This window comes from Protopterus annectens, chromosome 4.part1 (genome assembly GCF_019279795.1).
Source record: "Protopterus annectens isolate FY-2018-M chromosome 4.part1, PAN1.0, whole genome shotgun sequence".
NCBI classification, from domain to species: Eukaryota; Metazoa; Chordata; order Ceratodontiformes; family Protopteridae; genus Protopterus; species Protopterus annectens.
In genome coordinates this window covers 330,920,706-330,942,263 of record NC_056734.1, presented here as the reverse complement: position 1 = coordinate 330,942,263, position 21,558 = coordinate 330,920,706, and the positions used below count along the sequence as shown (strand labels likewise).

At 37.6% G+C, this 21,558-nt stretch overlaps 1 protein-coding gene across 1 annotated transcript in view; it reads right to left on the bottom strand.

Annotated features, from left to right (window-relative positions):
- Positions 1 to 21,558, bottom strand: part of EPHA4 (EPH receptor A4) — a 366,195-nt gene that overhangs the window by 66,607 nt on the left and 278,030 nt on the right. The window contains exons 6-8 of the mRNA XM_044070168.1: positions 17,261 to 17,385; positions 17,013 to 17,172; positions 8,764 to 8,875 (exon numbers count right to left, since the gene is read on the bottom strand). Coding sequence (XP_043926103.1) covers positions 8,764 to 8,875; positions 17,013 to 17,172; positions 17,261 to 17,385 — 397 coding nt within the window. The remainder of the gene's footprint in view (positions 1 to 8,763; positions 8,876 to 17,012; positions 17,173 to 17,260; positions 17,386 to 21,558) is intronic.

Sequence of the window (21,558 nt, the reverse complement as noted above, 5' to 3'; positions counted from 1 at the left end):
GCAGATAAGCACAGGCTGATGTATCAAAGTAACAGGCCATGTAAGTTGACCCAAGCATTCATACTGCTCTAGGCATACAGGTAAATGATTCATCATTTGCAAAGACAGAAGGCAGCAGACCTACCTCAAATTATAAGAGGTTTCATAAAAAAAAAGAAATGACAAAAACAACTTGGCAGTTGTGAGCAGTAGTGAAACAGTTGCTTAAACAAAGAATATTGGGTAAAATTTAGAGTATAACTTCACATTGTGCATTAAAGATAAAGCTGCAGAATGAGGCTTACCAGTGATTACAAGTAGCTGTGTACCTTATTATATACCTGAAGTGTGCAAACATACTTTTGTGGATGTTTATTTTTTTCTTTCCACTAAGCCAAGCTTAGCAAAAAGATATCCTTCAACTTCTCAAAACATTATCACTCAAAGTTAAAGTAAAAAAAATCATAACTCACGTTTTGAAATGTTTGTATAAAATGCCTTCTTTTGCAAAAGCACCAACTGCTGATTGGCCGGTTAATATTTGATGTGGATGGTAATGATAATTATATTATGATGTTAAAATGACGTCTTCCTATGTTAACATTTTAAGGATACACTACTTATGCAGTTCAAGTATCATTCAAATTTAATTTTACAGCTTGAAAATAAAAAAAATATACAATACAAGAAAACATTTTACAAGTCCAGGAATACATTCAAGTGTGTTTATTTTCTCATCTCATTAAGTATGAGTGTTTATGCCATGTAAGCTGAGAAATGCATTTATAAAAAAAAATCAAAATATATCTTACCTCACTATCTAAAGTTCATTTTCAAAAAAAAAAAAAAAAAGTAAATAAAATTGAGAATCATCTAGCAAAAATGTATTATTACAATAATTATTGTTTTTTTTTTTTAAATTCCTCACAGTGAACTTGAAGTGTTAGGTTTTACTGCTGTCGCTAATATGGATGCTTGTGGAAATTCTATTAACTTGGCAGCTATGTTTTATAGTTTCTGAGATTAACCTGATTCAGTAATTTAAAAATGTTCTATATACTCCATCTAAGGTATTTTATAGTATGGGAACTAAAGAAAATATACATGTATAACAAAATGCTCCATTTCTTTCTTTTTTCAGTAGAGATTTTTCTTTTAAGTGAAATGTACTTCTTGGGGATTTTAATCTGCTACAGTCAGCCATAACATGCCAAGTAAAGTGACATTTTTGAAGCTGCATGTGTTCTCTCTGAGCTCATGTTTATCCTCTCAGCACCTTCACTAGTTCTACTTTTGCTGTCAATGCCACCTTCACTTTTTACCTCTTGCCATTAAAAACAGACCTTCACCTCAGGACTTGGACAGCTGAAGGATGCAGAATCACTCACGGTTCTACTGCAAACAGAGCTGTCAGCTACCTTGCTTCAGGCCTGCACGGCTCTGACAGCTTTATGGCTCGCACTAAACAAGAATCAATATGAGGCCAGAGGGCTGACATTTCATTTTCTGAAAAAGTGATCCATTGAGAGCCAATCACCAGGCCATGTTCAGCAACCCTGAGAAATGACATTATTTATGGCAAAAAGATCATCTCTGGGCACTCAGCAAAGATCAATCCTCTTAGGTGGCGACTCATAATTAGAAATCTGATGCACCTTGCTATCAGTCTTGTCTTAAATAATAACACTATCAATGGATAGAAATGGGAGATTAAGTCATCTCGCCTGACACTGCTATTTTCCCATTACAACATCTTTTAATAAGCCTTTCTGACTGTATTACATTGTCATCTTTTGGTGTATTGGGAATGACTTAAAATGACCATTGCAATGCACACTTCCACATTATTACAGTGCAGATAACCCATGCTCCTTAACATTGTTGGCCATAGTGAGCCAGTTTAAAGAAATACCTCATTATACCTGAATAGACAGAGATGTTACTCAGAACCAAAGATCTGCTGATACCATAAAGTTTAAATCACACAACCCAGTTAATAGCATTTTCATTTTTTTCAGACTAACTGTACTATTCTACCACAGCCAGTTCTCCTCATCTTACAAGGCACCAGATGTTTTTTAAATGACCTTCCATTCAGTTAGACCACAATTTGTGATGCATCCTCTTGACTTCCACAGACTTGGGATGAATTAACGATATATTATAGCTGCAATATCTAACAGAAACAGAGTCTTACACAAAACAGGTGACAATCACAGTGGTACAGTTATATATGAAGTAGGAACTGCCAGCTGAACATTTACCATGTGTAAGGGACTTGGGCTTCTGGTTTATTAGGTATGTACTGAATGCAATAATTCTATTGGAATGGCTAAGATGCCATTTACTAATTAAGTGCAAGAGTGCTTAACTTACTTTTGCTCAGTGTTAGTAGTATAAGAAATAATGTTTGTGAATATAATGGGTATTGCACACAAGTTAAGGACCGTAGCATATACATTAATGTGGCATTCAGCCCCCACCCTGAGCTCCACTACAGATTAGACATGATAGTGCTGGATTATCAATTTATTGTTGCTTGATTATAAAGCTGAAAAGGGATAAAATGCTGAATGCAGCCCAGCTGACATGAGGTTGATTATCTGACCCTACGTGCTGGTTAAGCTGGCTGGATACGGAGGGGTTAAAGGCTGAAGTTGATTTGCCCATCACAGGAGGAGGGCTGAGTCAAGGCCTCTGGTGCAGATGCACCATGGCCCAGCAGGAGCTCACTAAAACTGGCAACGATAAAGCATGCCGAGCAGACCACATGTGCTGCAGTCAGAGCATGTGACTGGATCATGTTGGGATTTTGTTGTGTTGTAGGGATGCCTGTATTTATTCAGACGATTACAGAAATGTCAGATACTGTGACTAAAACAACTTAATAAAATATAAAATAACAGAAACAGAATTCTACAACATTGAGCCTTAGGTTTTATAACAATCACTTGGACTGGTTGAAGGTATCTTGCAAAAGGTTATGCCTCAGCAAAAATTGGCTCAGTTATGTCACTTATAAAGGTGATAACCTAATGTGTGTGTAGACGTTTTTCAAGGAGGGATTCAATACTTAAAACTAACTAAAGACAGCCAGTTATGTTCTATCCTAAGTTTGTAAATATATATATATATATATATATATATATATATATATATATATATATATATATATATATATATATTTGTTTGTCTTAGTTGTTCATCTACCATGAAGATGAATTTATATAATGAGGTACCTGTCAGACATGATCCCAGCTATATATGATGAGAAAACCGTATATAAACACCTTCAATCATCAGCTATACCACCAGCATGGAATACAACACAAAATTGTGTGATCTAACATAAATCAATGAGAGATGGAGGTATTTTTCCACCATACAAAATGCCAATAGCTGAGTAAATTAAAAAGCAATGGTTGTCTTATACTGTGCATTCCATCAGCAACCTATATTTTGTGAAATTCATAGTTTATAACAAAGTTGCACATTTCTATACTAAACTCATTTGCTGATGGATGGGAAGTCTAAAGTTATATAGCTGTAATGTGGAATATCATGCCCCAAGCCTATAGGATTCAATAAAAAAGGTCAGTTACACACATAAATGGAACTTACAGGAATAATTTGTTTTCCTAGCCAGTTCAAAGAGAAAGCAGATGAATTTTTGGATTGCTAGTTTAAGGGGCATTTGTAAAGTATGCCCTTGTTGTGATGTTAGGTGGAAAGCAGTATCACCTAGGATGCAAGGAGTAAAAGATGTTGATGAAGCTGAGCATGTGATGAGAAGGTCCTTGGTAAGAACAGGTTGCTTTGGACATAGTAAAAGTGAAGAGCTTGTTGTGCCTAAATAATGTAAGTATCTTAGCATTCTTTACATGTGAAGGTGGACAAAGCCATCCATGTCAAGTGTGCAAGGGCTGTTTTATTGATATATGTCTCTGGTGCACTAAAACTGACATGTCTCTTTAGTTGATGATTTTAGTATGTAATGATGTTGTCTGACTTATGATGTACTATCAAATGGTTGTTGTTGGTCAATAAATTAGAGATTCAAAAGTAGGATGGAGAGAAGGAGGGTTGCCCTCTGTACAGTTCAATCCATCAAGCTCTTCTTAATGTCATGACGTTTACTTTGGGGAGTCTAAAATATGTATATTTTCTGAAGGAATATCTGCAAAGCAGGTTAGCTGCATGTGAACAATGGAAGAAATTTATGAGGCCATATTACCTAGGGTATTAGGACCACTATACTATTGGCTGCCATGGATTCTGGGTAAAGATATCTATGATATTTCATCAAAAATTCAGCTGTGATGAGGTCATCCACTTTGATGCACTCCAAATGAGTGCTCAGAAAATGATTCTCATACAGCCAGATATACAAGTTTTTTGAAGCCTATATTGTCTCAAGAAAACGATGTCAGGGATTATTGACATCTGCAAAAGATGGATCCCTTGTTATCCACAGTATAGTACCAGGTATGACGGCCTTAGTCTTTTTCACATTAAAAAAGGTTCTTGTCTTGAAACTAGTCAGTCAAGGCCAACAGTTAATTCTGTAATATGGCACAGCTGTCAGTTACTGTTGATGAGGCCTAGAAAATCTCAAGACCATCTGTACAAAGTAATGCATTAAAGGCTGGAATATTCTAATTCAAAAGCTCAGTGTAGACTACAATATATACTCATAAATACTTACAAAATGTAACTAACAAATGTCACACAAAAACATCCATTACCGAGTTAAAACACCAGTATGGTTCGTTATAAGTAAGGGTATCCCTCATCTACTCCCTTACAAGACCTATACAACTGTGGTGAATAAGGTGACAGAGCTGGTACCTGCAGGTAATGTGCGCAAGGATAAGATTTGAAGTTGTCTATATTATGTAGTATAAACATACTTATGGTATTAGTACAATCCACAGTTTATTGTGGGTTGGCAGGATAGAAGCAGTTCTATGATGGCAAACTGACTGTATGCATTTACAGAACTAAAGACTACACATTGTCAAAAATGGCATGACCATATTTCTGGATGGGTTTTATCTACATTCTTCTGAGGCCAGGCTGTCAACAAGTACACTAAATTCCTTCTTCGACAAGAACCTGTGATTCCTGGAAAACTGACTTTAATCAGGCTTTCTTGTGACTGAATAACACAAGATATGAGTAACCCCATTAGCAAAACCCAAACATGTTTATTGCTTAAATATATGAAGACTGACTGACTAATAATGCCGCACAGAAGCATGTTCAAAGATCACAAAGAGAAAAATGACAAGCACCTTTTCTAGAGAAATTTATCACAGTTTTGGCTCCTGTTCCATTATCTTCCTGTGTGTACTGGTAGCATAAATTTCTTAGCTAGCTGGGTCACAGGATTCTTTGAAAAGATTATGCTGCGAACTGTGAGCACACATCATGGTCTGGCTCTACTAATGATTTATGCTATAAAAGCAACTAAATGTAATGACAGTACAATTGGAACAAAGTGTGCATTCCTGCAGGAAGCTAAAACGCTATTTGTTCGTCTCAGCAGATAAACCAGTAATACTTTAAAACACTGAAACAATAAGAAAAGGTGGATTGAAATCTGTTGGCATCACATGCATTTCAGAAGCTGGCCATCTTCCATGTCTCTGTGGAAATGTTCAGTACCTCTGAGAGATTTGTTCCACTTCTGAATAAAACACGTTTGGTAATAAGAGGAATGAAGTGTTTCTGCTAACACCTTGACATGGAAATGTTCAGTAGCTGGGAGACTTAGGTTCCTACTGCAGACTACAACTGCTACAATGCCTCTGCTGAGAATTTTCTCTAGAGCTTTTTACTGAATGCAACATCTGATAGAAAGAGGTTACTGTCATGTTCATCAAGATTTTTCTTAAAAACCTGTGGTTCTGCATTTTGCAATAGTGAAAGCTCTGCACCTGAGCTGTTATGCTGCTAGAGAAGCCATGCTAAAACGTTAGAGGGCTGTCATGTGGCATATTTAAAAGCACACCAAGCAGTAGGAATATTCGCCAATAACGACCTAATCCCAACTAATTCCTCACTACGAACAGTACCATTTTCTTTGGCTAAATGCCATAAAAAATGTTCTTTTACTGTATGACACAAAAGATGGCTGATTCAAGTAAAGAGGTATTTTGTGGGAACCAGTGTTACATCAAATGCACAGTTCAGTGTTTCTACATCAGAGGCATCTTGTTTATGCAATCATATGTAAAATGTTTCACAAAAGTATAGTTTCTTGAGCAAGGGAGACCACACAGAATATAACACTAGCCTATGCTGCTGACTGCTGCATTGCAAATATTGACTAAATATGCACTTCAGCCCTATGATAAACAGGTATGCTTTGGATGCAACATTGGGCATCACAAGTCCTGTTGCTGCTTTGTATAAGTTTCACCTGAAGTTATTGTATTTATTAATAAAGAAAGACATACACAACAATTTTACTCTGGATGTGTCTACATAGCTTATAGTTTAAAGCTAAGATTTAGTAGCAGTATTCTGTAAGACTTGGGTTGATACTGTCTTCACCTATATACGTCACAAATCTGGGCAAGTTATTTAATTAGATCACTGTTCCAGGGGTACTTATGAAAAAATATGTTTGCACCTAGCAGGCTTATGTTTCTAACAAAATAAATATATAAAAATTAGGGATTTTAGCCACACATCGGTATCCACTTAATTCGGCTGCTGATATAGAGGGGACCATTGTTTTCTCAAAGACTAGAATACCAGAATCTCTCATGATGTTTCTTCTGTGTTCCCACCAGCAGTCACTGAGGTCTTGCAGCTTATGAGTTTTTACCTCTTTACTACAACTGGCCTTATTTTCTTCATTGCATTTAACCCCATTCGTACTCAGATAGCCATAATTAGATGTGGCATTTAGGCACTTGTTTTGTTATTGCTCAGTCAAGGTTCTGAGTATCAGCTCACTGCTATTCTTTTACAAACATGCCACCCCCCCCCCCACACACATGCACACTTTTTAGTTTGTGCACTTATGCCGCAAACATGACAACAATTCTAATTGGCATCAGCTCTGTGTCACACAGAAATCAAATTATAGTGAAGCTCAAGTTGACCGTAGGTCGCCTACCATCTATGCGATGGCAGCGTCAGTGCAGGAGGTGGTGGGAGTGAGTAGCTGATTCTGAGGAGTCATAAAAATGTATTCTACTGTAATGGCAGCACCTGCTGGATGAAGAGGAGATAGCATACAGCATACGTACTAATGACGTGCACATGACATTGCCAAGTTTCTGATAGTAATGTTTGCTACTAATGGTACATCTCACTGCACATATGCAGGATCACATACAGATACAAGTGCAAGCATAACAGACCTTACTTTGTCACAGGTGCATGCTAGGCACCATGGATTTTGCTAGGGCCAGACAAATGGAAAATCCTTGTTAGGGCTTCCCAGTGGTGGTGACCCCCGTGATCTGCTCTTAACATGTAATGGGAAACAAATGGCCGAAGTCAGGTGCCTAGATGGCCAGCAGGTATGAGCAAGGCTGGAAAAAAATACAAACCTAATTCCTCTTGTTTTATCATGCTTTTTAGTACAGGTGAGTACATGACTTTGTTTTTAGTGAGGAGTTCAAGAAATTTAAAACCTCTGTTAAAGAACAAGACTGTTATCAAACTTTAATCTCCTCTTCATATCACAAGAATATATATTTATTATACATCTGTTTTTCTCTTATGCTCTCTCAATCGCTCTATAAATACCCATGTATTCTATCCACTTAGTTTACGAAGAGATTTTATGATGTAATCTAAATTAAATAAGCAGCAACGTAATTTAAGCTTTAAGCAATTTATTGCTTTATAAAGTGGAATTTATCATTCTAGACAATGTCAAGCAATTGAAATAATTAACAATTTCTGAAATTATTTATTTTGCCAGTACAACAGATGCATTATTTTATCAGGAATACTTAGACACAAGCATATCTTATTAGCCAAGAATAATACAATGCCTTTTAAAACAATGAGCACAGTTATGCTGTAAATGTATTCATTTAGCTTACATTTCTTTTCTTGGTTAGCTCTCTTGTGGAGAGCTTATACATCAGATCCATGCAAGAAAAATAAATATGTTTTACTTTAACAAATGCCCTGTAACATAGGAAGTTCCAAGTCGCCATCCATAAAGACTACAAATAATGCTTTTTGATTTGTTAAGGCTGCAGGCAGGCTCTGAAGTAAAACACAGCAATTTGAGATTGAAGGTTTATGTTATCTATTTAAAACACAGTAATGGCTTTTTCGTCAATAGATTTACATATTTTGATATTATTTCTTGCCTTGGGTATTGTGAAGGGTGGGGGATTTTGGTTTTATGTTCCTCTTCTGAGTGGGGTTATTTCTGTTTTCTATTTCCAGGGTCATTTGCTTACATTAAAGCAAATCAAACCACATGTACTCTAAATCTGACCCAGCTAGGCAAATTGATAAAATAAAACAGAGAAGCATGTATGTACGTATGTCACAAAAAAAAGTCTGACTTGAATAGCGAACACATAATGTAAACATTCAGGTCTACATAAATGCAAATATAAACACAACTGGAAATATAGTTGAGGCTTTTTATGACATGGACATAAAAGACATCACAGCTGAGTCAAGATCAGTAATGCAAATTGTACCTTTTTTTTCTGAAATGCAAACACGGTATTATACACTTGTGCATATGCACCTGCAAGTGTTATTTGCATTACTTAAAAGTTACTAAAAAAGGCTTACCTCCTGCTGATGACAAATGCAGCTATCAGAATGATCAGAAGTACAACACTGCCAGCCACTGATACCAACAACACCGTAGGATTCGCTCCTTCGCCAATGATTGCAGAGGGCACTAACAAAACATATAAAACATCCCATCAAAACCATTCTACACCATAAATCATCACAAGTAACAGACAGAGCAGGCATTCTGATCCTTTCTGAAAAAATGAGAGATAGTTCTGATGTAGTTTACTTGTTCAAAACTGTTTTATTACAGTATAGGTAACAACTCTACCCTTCTTTATTTCTTAACAAAGGTTGCTAAATATAGCACAGACAAATACACTGAGAAATGTAAAACAAAGCACTGTTTACACTACATGAACTATTCAGAGGTATACTAAATTTATAGTATATGTTGTTGATTCGGCTTTTCCCGGTTAGGGGTTGCCACAGCGGAACTCCGGTCCACTAATGACTGGCAGTAGATTTTAACAGTGCTGAGGTGCCAGCTCAATGCTCAACCTTCAACAAAGGCATGCCCATTTACACATGTCTTTCGAATGCCACTCGACCGTGGGGAGGACATGCAGACTCCACACCGAAGGCGCTTCAGCCGAGAATCAAACGGGAGAACCTCTTGCTGTGAGGCAACAACACTACCGCTGCACCACCAGGGCTAGACACTAAAGTTATAGTATATAAACTCACATAAATGTGTGTGCTCTAAAACTCTGTATTGTTATTTACTGTATATTAAACTCATGCTGCTAACAGAAGAAATAGTAATTTTATTTTTGTGATCTTTAAATACCAAAGTGATATATGCTCAATAAATGCTGTGACACAGATGCATTTTGTTGAATATTCTAAAACAATACATATCTCCAAGACATGTATCAGACCAAACAGAAGTAATGAGCAAAGATTATTATTTATGTGTGCTTGTGTGTGTGCGTTTGCATGTCTGTTTATATGGACTTACTTAAATTCATTGAGCAATGTTTGGTTGGCACCTCTTCTACTGACTCCATTCGCTCGAAAGAACAGATCCAAAAAACACTCCACAGAAAACATGGCAACAGCAGAAACACTCGTTCTTTCTTAGAATTTTATTACTTAGTAACAAGTAATACAATTGTAGGAAAGAATGAGTGTTTCTGCTGTTGTCATTTTTACTGTGGAGCATTTTTTTGGATTTTGAGACATTTACTAAAATTTTGTCCTGGTTATTAGTGTTTTTACCTTGGTTCCAGCATAATTTAGGATTCGAAAGAACAGATGATCAATGCTGATGGTGGAAGATCACCGCAAAACTGAATATGGGAAATTTGTCCTTTCCCCTGGTATGTTGCAATCTGATAGTTGGAATATATAAGCAGCAGGGAAGGTAGGGGCAACCTCTCTTCCAATGGGGGCTGCAGAAGGGCTTGCCTCCCTGTAAAAAAATATTTCTATTAATGTTTTTTGTTGTTGCTGTTTTGAATATTTGGGTGTTTTGTCAAACTAATGTGCTTCAATTTAATGGTAGTTGACTATTTTACAGTTATCCATATATACATATTATATATTTGTATGTACATATATACCGCAGTTAAGGAAAAAAGTATTTTGTGCTATTTAGTAGGCACTCCTTTTTTTATTTATTTAACATTCGTTAACTGGGAAAGTCCAACTTGGAAAAAAGACAATTTTCAGTGGAGAAACACTCCAAAGCATGTCTTTGTAATGTGGGAAGAAACCAGAGTACCCAGAGGAAATCTACACAAACACAGGAAGGACATGCAGACTCCACACAGAAGTAACTCCAGCTGAGAAGTGAACCTGAGAACCTCTTGCTGTGAGGCAATAATGCAACTGCTGCACCATCCTTTTGTTACACTGCACAGATTATGAGAACTATGGCTCTACCAAGCCTTATATTTACACTCTTAGAAACAGTGTCCTTTAGTGCTCGTGACACACAGTCCTGCAGGGAGATAATGGCAAGGCTTTGCAGGCAAATAGGCAAGTCAACAATGATGTCATGTAAGGACTGATGACCTTCTCTGTCAATGACCAAATGAAGACCAACAATGCTATCATGTAAGGACTGATGATCTTCTCTGTCAATGACCAAATGAAGATCAACAATGCTATCATGTAAGGACTGATGGTCTTCCCTGTCAATGACCAAATGAAGATCAACAATGCTATCATGTAAGGACTGATGGTCTTCTCTGTCAATGACCAAATGAAGACCAACAATGCTATCATGTAAGGACTGATGATCTTCCCTGTCAATGACCAAATGAAGACCAACAATGCTATCATGTAAGGAATGATGATCTTCTCTGTCAATGACCAAATGAAGATCAACAATGCTATCATGTAAGGACTGATGATCTTCTCTGTCAATGACCAAATGAAGATCAACAATGCTATCATGTAAGGACTGATGATCTTCTCTGTCAATGACCAAATGAAGATCAACAATGCTATCATGTAAGGACTGATGGTCTTCCCTGTCAATGACCAAATGAAGATCAACAATGCTATCATGTAAGGACTGATGGTCTTCTCTGTCAATGACCAAATGAAGATCAACAATGCTATCATGTAAGGACTGATGATCTTCTCTGTCAATGACCAAATGAAGATCAACAATGCTATCATGTAAGGACTGATGATCTTCTCTGTCAATGACCAAATGAAGATCAACAATGCTATCATGTAAGGACTGATGATCTTCTCTGTCAATGACCAAATGAACATCAACAATGCTATCATGTAAGGACTGATGATCTTCCCTGTCAATGACCAAATGAAGATCAACAATGCTATCATGTAAGGACTGATGATCTTCTCTGGCAATGACCAAATGAAGATCAAGCAATTATGGATTAAACCAAGGAAAAACTTTTATCCTAATTTACATTTCTGGCTTTAACATTTTAAAACAAAACTTGCAGCTTCTTCTCATTTCTTCAGAGTATTGCAGAGCCGCATGTTTCTATTCCTTACTGTAAGTTGTTAGAAACTCATCAGAAAGTTTCCTTTCTCAAAATTATTTTCATGGTAGTGCTGTTGTACTTTACTCTTGCTGCCAACTCGACTACATATGCATGCACACACACACACACACACACACACACACACACACACACACACACACACACACAAACACACACACAAACACATGCGCATATAAAGGTATTTATTATAAACTGTAGATGTTTTTGTTTTATTTTTGAAAATTGTAAATAGCAGTTATGTACTTACTATAACTTGGCATCTGTGTTATCCTATTTCATTATTCCTCACAAATGGGTCTTGGATCTGATATCCAATCCGATCTGGCACTACACAAGACACAGATCCAAGGCTCAATTGCCTCCCTGTTCCATAATCCTCTTCTGCATTCTAACCCTCAGATGAAGTTCAATGTAGTCACAGGATGTATACCTGAAGCTTTAAAGTAAGGGAGCTCAACCCAGGAGTCTAAGAATTCCAGCTTAAAATGTTTTGTAATAATTTGGAGCTTTCCTCCCCAGGCCTCCTCTGAAAATGGGCTTCTACCCAGTCAACTTTTCACGGTAATCAAATGTCAATTAATTAATTAATTAATTAATTAATTAATTAATTAATTAATTAATTAATTAATCAATCAATCAATTAAATATTATACTTCACTACAACCTGGTAATGTCCAGAAAACAATGCCTACCCGTGATACCATACATTTCAGTTCTGTCCCTCCTTTAGCCATTTATTACTGCATTAAACAGTATTTATGCCATAATAGACAAGACGGTACTTTTTGCCTCAAAATAGCATATTCTGCACAAAACCAGAAAAAAAAAATAAACAGTAGCACTTACTAGTGGCGTGTTAAAAGCAACACCCCCACTACCACATCTTCAAAATATCAAGCAATATTATCAAATGGAAAGAAAACTGACAGGTTGCTTAAATCTTAACTACAAGTTCTCAGTAAATGGATATCTGCATTATAGATTCTGGGTCAGCAAGTTACACTTTCTTTAACTTAAGGCCACTACCTTCTATCCTGGTAACTTTCTTTCTCTCTCTCCCCCTCCTCTCTCATATACCGGTGACTTCTGTCTTACTTTGTCTCTCTCTCTCTCTTGTTAATAATTACCTAACCTGACCTATAATATCTTGCTGCATTCAGTAATACCAAATACTGTGTCCATAGATCTCTTTACTTTTTGAATTCTTTGCTATTCTTCTTTGCCTGTACCTCAGATACAAACTTTTTCACACTTTTATTTTATTTTTTTTACATATGGGAATTCTTGTATATGCATTTTGTCTGCCTGCACAGTGCACACATCTAGTGTCCCTATCACTTTACTGCTTCTTCAACATCTGTCTTTCGTCATAATCACCAGAATAATGACATTGTAGGAAACATAGCCTCTTTCTTGAGGGGTGCAGGGTGTTTGTTTCCCAGATTAAAAAAATATTGTAATGTCATGCATTTCTGTTGAAGTGTGAATTGGGGTAACAATTAATCTGAAGTTTAGCAGCTGTTGGAAAGTATACTGTGGAGGTTTAAATAGTACCGACTGTCTTTGTCAGTTTTAGTGCCGGTTGTACTGATGCATATCTAACAGAAATTTAATGTATTCTGAGTGTTTGATTTTCATATGGTTTACCAAACTAAGGAAGAAGTGTAGGTGTTCACTCTGGTACAATTACTGTGTGACTCATATTAAGATACATTTGGACAAAACATTGCTATACAGATCTAAAATGTAAAAATGATGGCATTTATTTATTTATTATTATTTGGACTTCAGGCAAATCACAATTTAAATTCATCTGTGCTGGTGTAATGTAGAAATGCACCCAAGAAGTTTGCAACAGAACAACCCCCTTAGACCAGACAAGTGCTTTTCAAGCAGTGAGAGAGTGAGGCATGCCTCTCTGAGGAAGCCTAGGCCTCTTTCACAGGATACCAAAACAGGTCTGAAAGTACTGTGCCCTTAAAATGTTAACTAATCTTTTTTGTTGCATACATGTAAGATTAGGTTAACTAAAGGAATTAAAAGTTAATAATGTGGGTGTGTGTCTGTGTGTGTGTGTGTGTGTGTGTGTGTGTGTGTGTGTGTGTGTGTGTGTGTGTGTGTGTGTGTGTGCATGTGTGCGTGTGTGCATGTGTGTGTGTGTGTGTGTGTGTGTGTGTGTGTGTGTGTGTGTGTGTGTGTGTGTGTATGCACCCATGTGTAGCAGACAATGTCTGTAAATCAACTGATAAAGAGGTCCTTACTTTATTACTTTTACTACTAAATTACTTTTGTGATAGCTAGGTGAAGTGCTAGGATTTTTCTGTAGTGAGAGGGAAGTTTAGTGTAACAGAGTCTGAAAGCCTATGGCCGAATTGTGTATTAATCAAAACATCAAATACATAAAGTGGAAAACAAATTCAAAATTCATATCAATATCTCTGTGTGCCAAAGAGCAAACAACGCAAGTTAGAAATACTTGAGGAACAATGTGTTATACTGAAGCAGAAATTACTCTTTTTTTATCCCCTCTTCCTGCTTGCTCAATGCATATGAAAGCATACACACTCAAATATGGAAACCCTCAGTTACATGAATGAACACAGATGTGTACATATTGAAATCAGTCCACTGAATTACTGTATATATTATGAATGTTGCCTGTAGCAGAGAGATAACATTAAGACCTGCTAATCAGACAGAGACCATTGTCCTGGAAACAATTTTATTATCTGCTTCTAGCATACTGTGAGAGGTTGGGTATGTCAGTTATCCAGTGGTCTAAGGCCACCACCTGGTAAAAAAAAAAAACAGTTGTGCCAGATAATAAGTAAATTAAATTTTTTTTATAACTTCTTTACTTTATAATTCTGTATTGGGTTTTCTAAATCATGTTACACTGTTGAATATATCTTCACCCATATACCCCATCCATTTCATATCTTCCTTTTACATTTCAGGTATCTGCTTTGTATATGCCTGCATTGTTCATGTCTACCCTTTGTTTCAGAAATAAAATGTTTAGTCTTCTGTGAACTAAGCGTAAATGTAATGGAAAAATTGACCTCTACCAGTTAATTAAATAACAGAAGGGGATGATTACTATTCACAATTCATGCTGTTGTGTTGTGTCTTATATTTACTGGACCAGTACTGTTCCAGAGAAGGAGGAAGGCTATGAAGCAGTGTTTATTTTCCTCTGCAGTGCAAATCACTGCTGTTTTTTTGTGTACATAATTAGTAAACATATCAGGCATTTTCTTGGCTGCTACTCCGGGTTCTTCTACTTTGTGTGAAAGTGCGATGTTGAGATATGAAGGCTAAGAGGCAACAGTTATAAGATGAATTCCTATGGTAAGGGGTTGAGCTTTATACAGCAGATAATTTGACAGTGATTTAACTTACTCCTAATCCCGGGGTAGACGTGGTGAGCTCAGCACAATATGCTTGTTACCTGTTCCTGCCACGGGACTTGCATAATGCCTCCTCTTAATGTGGCCCATCATCTCTTAAGGTAAGAGAGCAAAGATTTATTTATTTTTATTTGTTTATCCTTTGTTGACCAGATTAGTCCTACTAGGCTACTAGCCTCTTTTCTGGTGAGAACCAAGTTGGTATTTATACTGGGGGAAATTTGGCCAGGACATCAAAGAACTTACCTTATTCTTCAATAGGAGCCATGAGATCTTTTACACTGACCTGAGATACCACCAACTCAAGCAGACTGAGCCTTGGTTTAACATCTGATCCAAGGGATGGCACACTCAGGAGTGGTGCAACCCCCTTATACTGCACTGCAGTGTTAGCAATCAATCTAGCCGGTCTGGGAATAGAACCCACAGCCTTCAACAACAAAAGTGAGTATGTTACTTGTTGCGCCACTGACATTTGTTTCCAGCTAGGGAGCCATATCAGTTTATTCATTCAACATTAAGGTGAAAGTTGAGTTTGACAGGGTGGACCAGATGTTCATTCCTTAGTAGGCCACTCAGTGACTTAACCCTTCACTAGTATGTAGTCTGCAGATTATGCAGTGCCTGCCTGGTCATGAGGAACATACATGTTTCTACACATGCCTACCTCCCATACTTGGTAGCTCTCTCACTGCTGTAACACAGTTTTAACAAGATCATCTTCTTCCATAAGCAATCACTCATCCACAAGTAGGTGTTGTCAATGTTATGGCCTACCTGACTTCTTTACTCAGGATGGCCAAGCTGGTAAATAAACCTCGTACTGCCCTACTCAGCTTTTCCAACACCCATGTCACCTGTTAAACATGGCTCACTTGGGTTGCTATCAGAGCTTCATTTCTCTGTACCTCAAGGCCAGCCCAGCACAATATATTGTAACAAAGCTAGAAAAATTGGTGCATCTCTGTCAACCACTCTTACTCCATTTTACAAATATGCATACTACCTTAGAACAAAAGAACATCAAAGTTGAAACCTGATCAATCTGACCAGTACAACATTTTTTTACCTTTCTTTAACATAGAATGGTACATACCACTTGGTTCTAGAAAAGGCATGTTTCTTTACAAGAAACTTGTGTGATGAATCAGGTTTTGTGCATGACACAGACATTGCAACAAGATTAGTGTCTATGCAGACAGTGGAATGTAAACACTTCAAAAATGTGGCCTGGAGCCAAGATCTGGCAAAATGCTGATTACAAGAATGATTCGTTAAGGATAAATGTGTCACTTATATAGGCAAACTGATAATGACATTCTAGGAGAGAACACAGAATCCTTTGCTATTCAAAAGACATTGAATCATGGATGAGCCAAACACTGTATATGTGATTTGAAATATCTTAACTTTCAGGGATAACAAAACTGCTAAAGAGTAATCATAGTTTCCTGGCATTTTATAATAAATAAAAATCCTGCTTTTAATGTTTCTTTCCATTGCTATTTCTATGTCAGATATTCTAAATTACATAATGTTTTTTAATGTAACTTCACTCACATACCCCACTTAATGTGTTCATTTAACATTTCAGTTATCTGGTTTGTCTACAGCTACTTTCTTCATGCCTGTCCTTTTTTCGAGAAATTAAATTTTTAGTTTTGTGTGAACTACATTTAAGATACACAGAGAGGTCCTCGTGCTAGCAAAATAAGTACATAATAAAAGTGGAGGACTGTAGGGGTGCACTGAATCACACACACACACACACACACACACACACACACACACACACACACACACACACACACACACGATATTCATGCTCAGAATTCCCAGTTACCTGTATTAGTCATGAACTCAAAGGGCCCACTAAATTCGCCATAACCAGCAGCTGTTCTAGCACGAACATGAAACACATAAACAGTTAGGGGGTTTAAGCCAGTAATCTCCGCATTTCTTGTAGCTGTTTTGACAATCCGATAACTGCGATCATTCTGATCCTAACAAAACAGAATTAAGACAAAATTAAATTTAGGTCATGTCATCCTGTTGCTATTCATGTCATTTTCTGTTTGACGTAGTAAGTACCTTTTCATAATACTTGACTTCATATTCTAGTATGACTCCGTTAGTTCTCTCAGGCTGAGGCCAAGTCAGTGAAATGCTGTGCCTGGTTCTTTCTTTAGCCTGAATCACATTCACTGCAGAGGGTGCTATAAATATTGAAAATAATACATGTAAACTGAAGGCAGATTAGTTTAAAGTATTTACATGAATCATTGTGTGCATTGCTTATGACATATGAAAAACACAAGCAAAATATATATGCATGCACATGGAAGGTACGGACACCAGATAACAGCATCTCATTACAGTGAATTTTCAAGTACAAAAGCCATCAACATTTGCACGAGTGTGGTAGAATCAAATAGATTATAATTTTATATGCACTTTTCAAGTGGATGTATCATGTGGTTCATTTCAATATGTGCAGTTGTACCCCATTATACCCCAATAACTAAAAATACTAACACCACAGAGTACAGTGATTTTTTTTTAGCAAAAATATGTATTCATTTTTTTCTCTGATGTAGTGATATCTTGTAATCTAGATTTTAAGTTACCAAAACTGTGGGTGTGAAACTTTTACATATGTTACCACCATTAATTAGTTATATACTCCCAAACTTATGTTGCAGAACTTAAATCAGTATTATATCTCTGGTGACATGGTGGTGGAATGAGGAAGTACAGAAGAGTATACAGGCAAAGAGGTTTGCAAAGTGGGATTGTCAGAGAGATGAAGAAAGTAGACAGGAGTATAAGGAGATGAGGTGCATGGCAAAGAGAGAGGTGGCAAAGGCTAAGGATAAGGTATATGAAGAGTTGTATGACAGATTGGACACTAAGGAGGGAGAAAAGGACCTGTACCGATTGGCTAGACAGAGGGACCGAGCTAGGAAATATGTGCAGCAGGTAAAGGTGATAAAGGATAATGAGGGAAACATACTCACAAGCGAGGAGAGTGTGTTGAAGAGATGTAAAGAGTACTTTGAGGGGTTGATGAATGAAGAGAATGAGAGAGAGAGAAGGTTGGATGATGTAGGGATAGTGAATCATGAAGTACAATGGATTAGCAAGGAGGAAGTAAGGATAGCTATGAAGAGAATGAAGAATGGAAAGGCTGTTGGTCCAGATGACATACTTGTGGAAGCATGGAGGTGTTTAGGTGAAATGGCAGTGGAGTTTTTAACCAGATTGTTTAATGAAATCTTAGAAAGTGAGAGGATGCCTGAGGAATGGAGAAAAAGTGTTTTGGTACAGATTTTTAAGAATAAGGGTGATGTGCAGAGCTGTAGTAACTACAGAGGGATTAAATTTATCAGTCACAGCATGAAGTTATGGGAAAGAGTAGTGGAAGCTAGGTTAAGAAGGGACGTGATGATTAGTGAACAGCAGTATGGTTTCATGCCGGGAAAAAGCACTACAGATGCAATGTTTGCTCTGAGAGTGTTGATGGAGAAGTACAGAGAATGTCAGAAGGAGTTGCATTGTGTTTTTGTAGACTTAGAGAAAGCATATGACAGGGTGCCTAGAGAGGAGTTGTGGTACTGTATGAGGAAGTCAGGAGTGTCAGAGAAGTATGTAAGAGTGGTACAGCATATGTACGAGGGTAGTGTGACAGCGGTGAGGTCTGCGGTGGGAGTTACGGATGCGTTTAAGGTGGAGGTGGGGTTACATCCAGGATCAGCTCTGAGCTCTTTCTTATTTGCAATGGTGATGGACAGGTTGACAGACGAGATCAGACAGGAGCCCCCGTGGACTATGATGTTTGCAGATGACATTGTGATCTGTAGTGAGAGTAGGGAACAAGTGGAGGAGACCCTGGAGAGATGGAGATATGCTCTAGAGAGAAGAGGAATGAAGGTCAGCAGGACTAAGACAGAATATATGTGTGTGAATGAGAGGGTGGATAGAGGAATGGTGAGGATGCAAGGAGTAGAGGTGGTAAAGGTGGATGAGTTTAAATACTTGCGGTCAATAGTTCAGAGTAACGGTGAGTGTGGAAGAGAGGTGAAGAAGAGAGTACAGGCAGGATGGAGTGGGTGGAGAAAAGTGTCAGGAGTAATTTGTGACAGACGAGTACCTGTAAGAGCGAAAGGGAAGGTCTACAAGAGGGTAGTGAGACCAGCTATGTTATATGGATTGGAGACAGTGGCAGTGACAAAAAGGCAGGAGTCTGAGCTGGATGTGGCAGAGTTAAAGATGTTAAGATTTTCACTGGGTGTGACGAGGGTGGACAGGATTAGGAATAAGTATATTAGACGGTCAGCCCAGGTTGGAAGGTTTGGGGACAAAGCCAGAGAGGCAAGATTACGTTGGTTTGGACATGTGCTGAGGGATGCTGGGTATATTGGGAAAAAGATGCTAAGGATGAAGCTGCCAGGTAACAGGAAAAGAGGAAGGCCTAAGATAAGGTTTATGGATGTGATCAGAGAGGACATGCAGGTGGTTGGTGTGACAGAGCAAGATGCAGAGGACAGGAAGAAATGGAAACAGGTGATCCGCTGTGGCGACCCCTAACGGAACAGCCGAAAGAAGATGATGATGATCTCTGGTGAATCCTGACAGTCAGCTCAAGAATAAGTCTGTTGCCTTAAAGGAAGCAGAAGTGCTATTAGCATTTTGGGTCCCGTTGTATTTAACAGGCAATAATGCTCACAGACACCAGCTGCATTATGTAGTCCATAATCTATTTAAACCATTGTAGTCACTATCTATATGTCACATAAAATGCTGTTACCTACATAATTTTTTGAACATTCTGGCAAAGAGGCCTGAAATCACACTGATCAAGTTTCATTCAAAATGTCATATAACTAGCAACTATACTGGAAGTCCAACCATGAAGATTAACATTTCAGGCAGTAGTCTGTGTGTTTGAACTATACATCTGGACTGGCTTTAGTATGAGAAGTTAGCTTCGACCCCTAAGAGTAGCACATTTTCTGTATCTGAATGCAAACAATTCATTCAGTGAGATGAAATCATTTTATCACTAAAAGAAAAGCATTAGGTGAGTATAACTGCAGTACCATCTCTTAGTGTTACAGGAGGACATTTGGTATTGGCTGAAAACTATTAAATCTTACAGAATGGGTAACTTGTAGATCACACCCTGAATGGAGAACAAACATTCTCCAGTAGGGTGTTAACTTACAGGTAATGCCTGCTGAAAAATGAGTCTATTAAGCTGCTGTGGAGCTTGTACTGAAAAAAAACCTAACTGCCTTCATTATTTTACACTCACTAAGCAGTACTTTTGCTGTTTATTGAGTGTAAAAAAAAATGAAATAAAAAAAGTGTGTGTGTGTGTGTGTGTGTGTGTGTGTGTGTGTGTGTGTGTGTGTGTGTGTGTGTGTGTGTGTGTATTTATCTCTGTGTGTGAGTGTACATGTATATGAGAGTGAGAAAGACAGATCGATCGAGTTATTATTTTGCACTTGCTAAGCAGTGCTTTTGCTGTTTTTAGTGAGTGAAAAAATAAATAAAACAGAAAAAAGTATGCGTGCATGCGTATGTGTGTTTATTTTTCTGTCTGTGTATGCGAGTATTTTTGCAGTGTGCTTTATTTGTGTGTGTGTGTGTGTGTGTGTGTGTGTGTGTGTGTGTGTGTGTGTGTGTGTGTGTGTGTGTGTAAAGAGTGAAAATGATCGAGTGATCCCTGGCAGCAGCAGTTAAGAGGTTTGCGTACCTCTCGACCTCTTAGCTCAAGATATCTGGATAAGCAGACTCAAAAGAAGAACATGTTTTAACTGTTGCTGTTACAAAATTAGGATTTGTGTTAGCATGCATTTTCTGAAAGTGTGTGTGTGTGTGTGTGTGTGTGTGTGTGTGTGTGTGTGTGTGTGTGTGTGTGTGTGTGTGTGCGTGTGTGAGAGAGCGATAGACAGAGACAGAAAGGAGAGTGCATGAGTGAGTGACCACTGGCAGCAGTAGCAGGAAAGAGGTTTGCATACCTCTGGACCTGTCAGCTGAAGAAATCTGTATAAATCCTAAAATAGAGGAGGAACAAAGGCTGGCTCAAAAATAGGTATAGATTTTAATTATTGCTCTTATAAAATTACAAACTTGCTTAAATAAATGGATTAGTTAGCATAAATTTTCTTTCTGAAGGAAATAAAAGTCTGAATCTCAAAGGTATATCATTATTTAGCAACCTCGATCTCCAATGACTGGCACCAATCCAAATGCAGTAAGGGACCAAGCAATAAAGTAAATACCTGGATATATTTTTTAAAGTGTTATATTTTAGATGTAAAATGCTTCCTCCACTACCATTAACATACACTACAGCAAGTTTGAAACATTAGGCGGAGGAACTA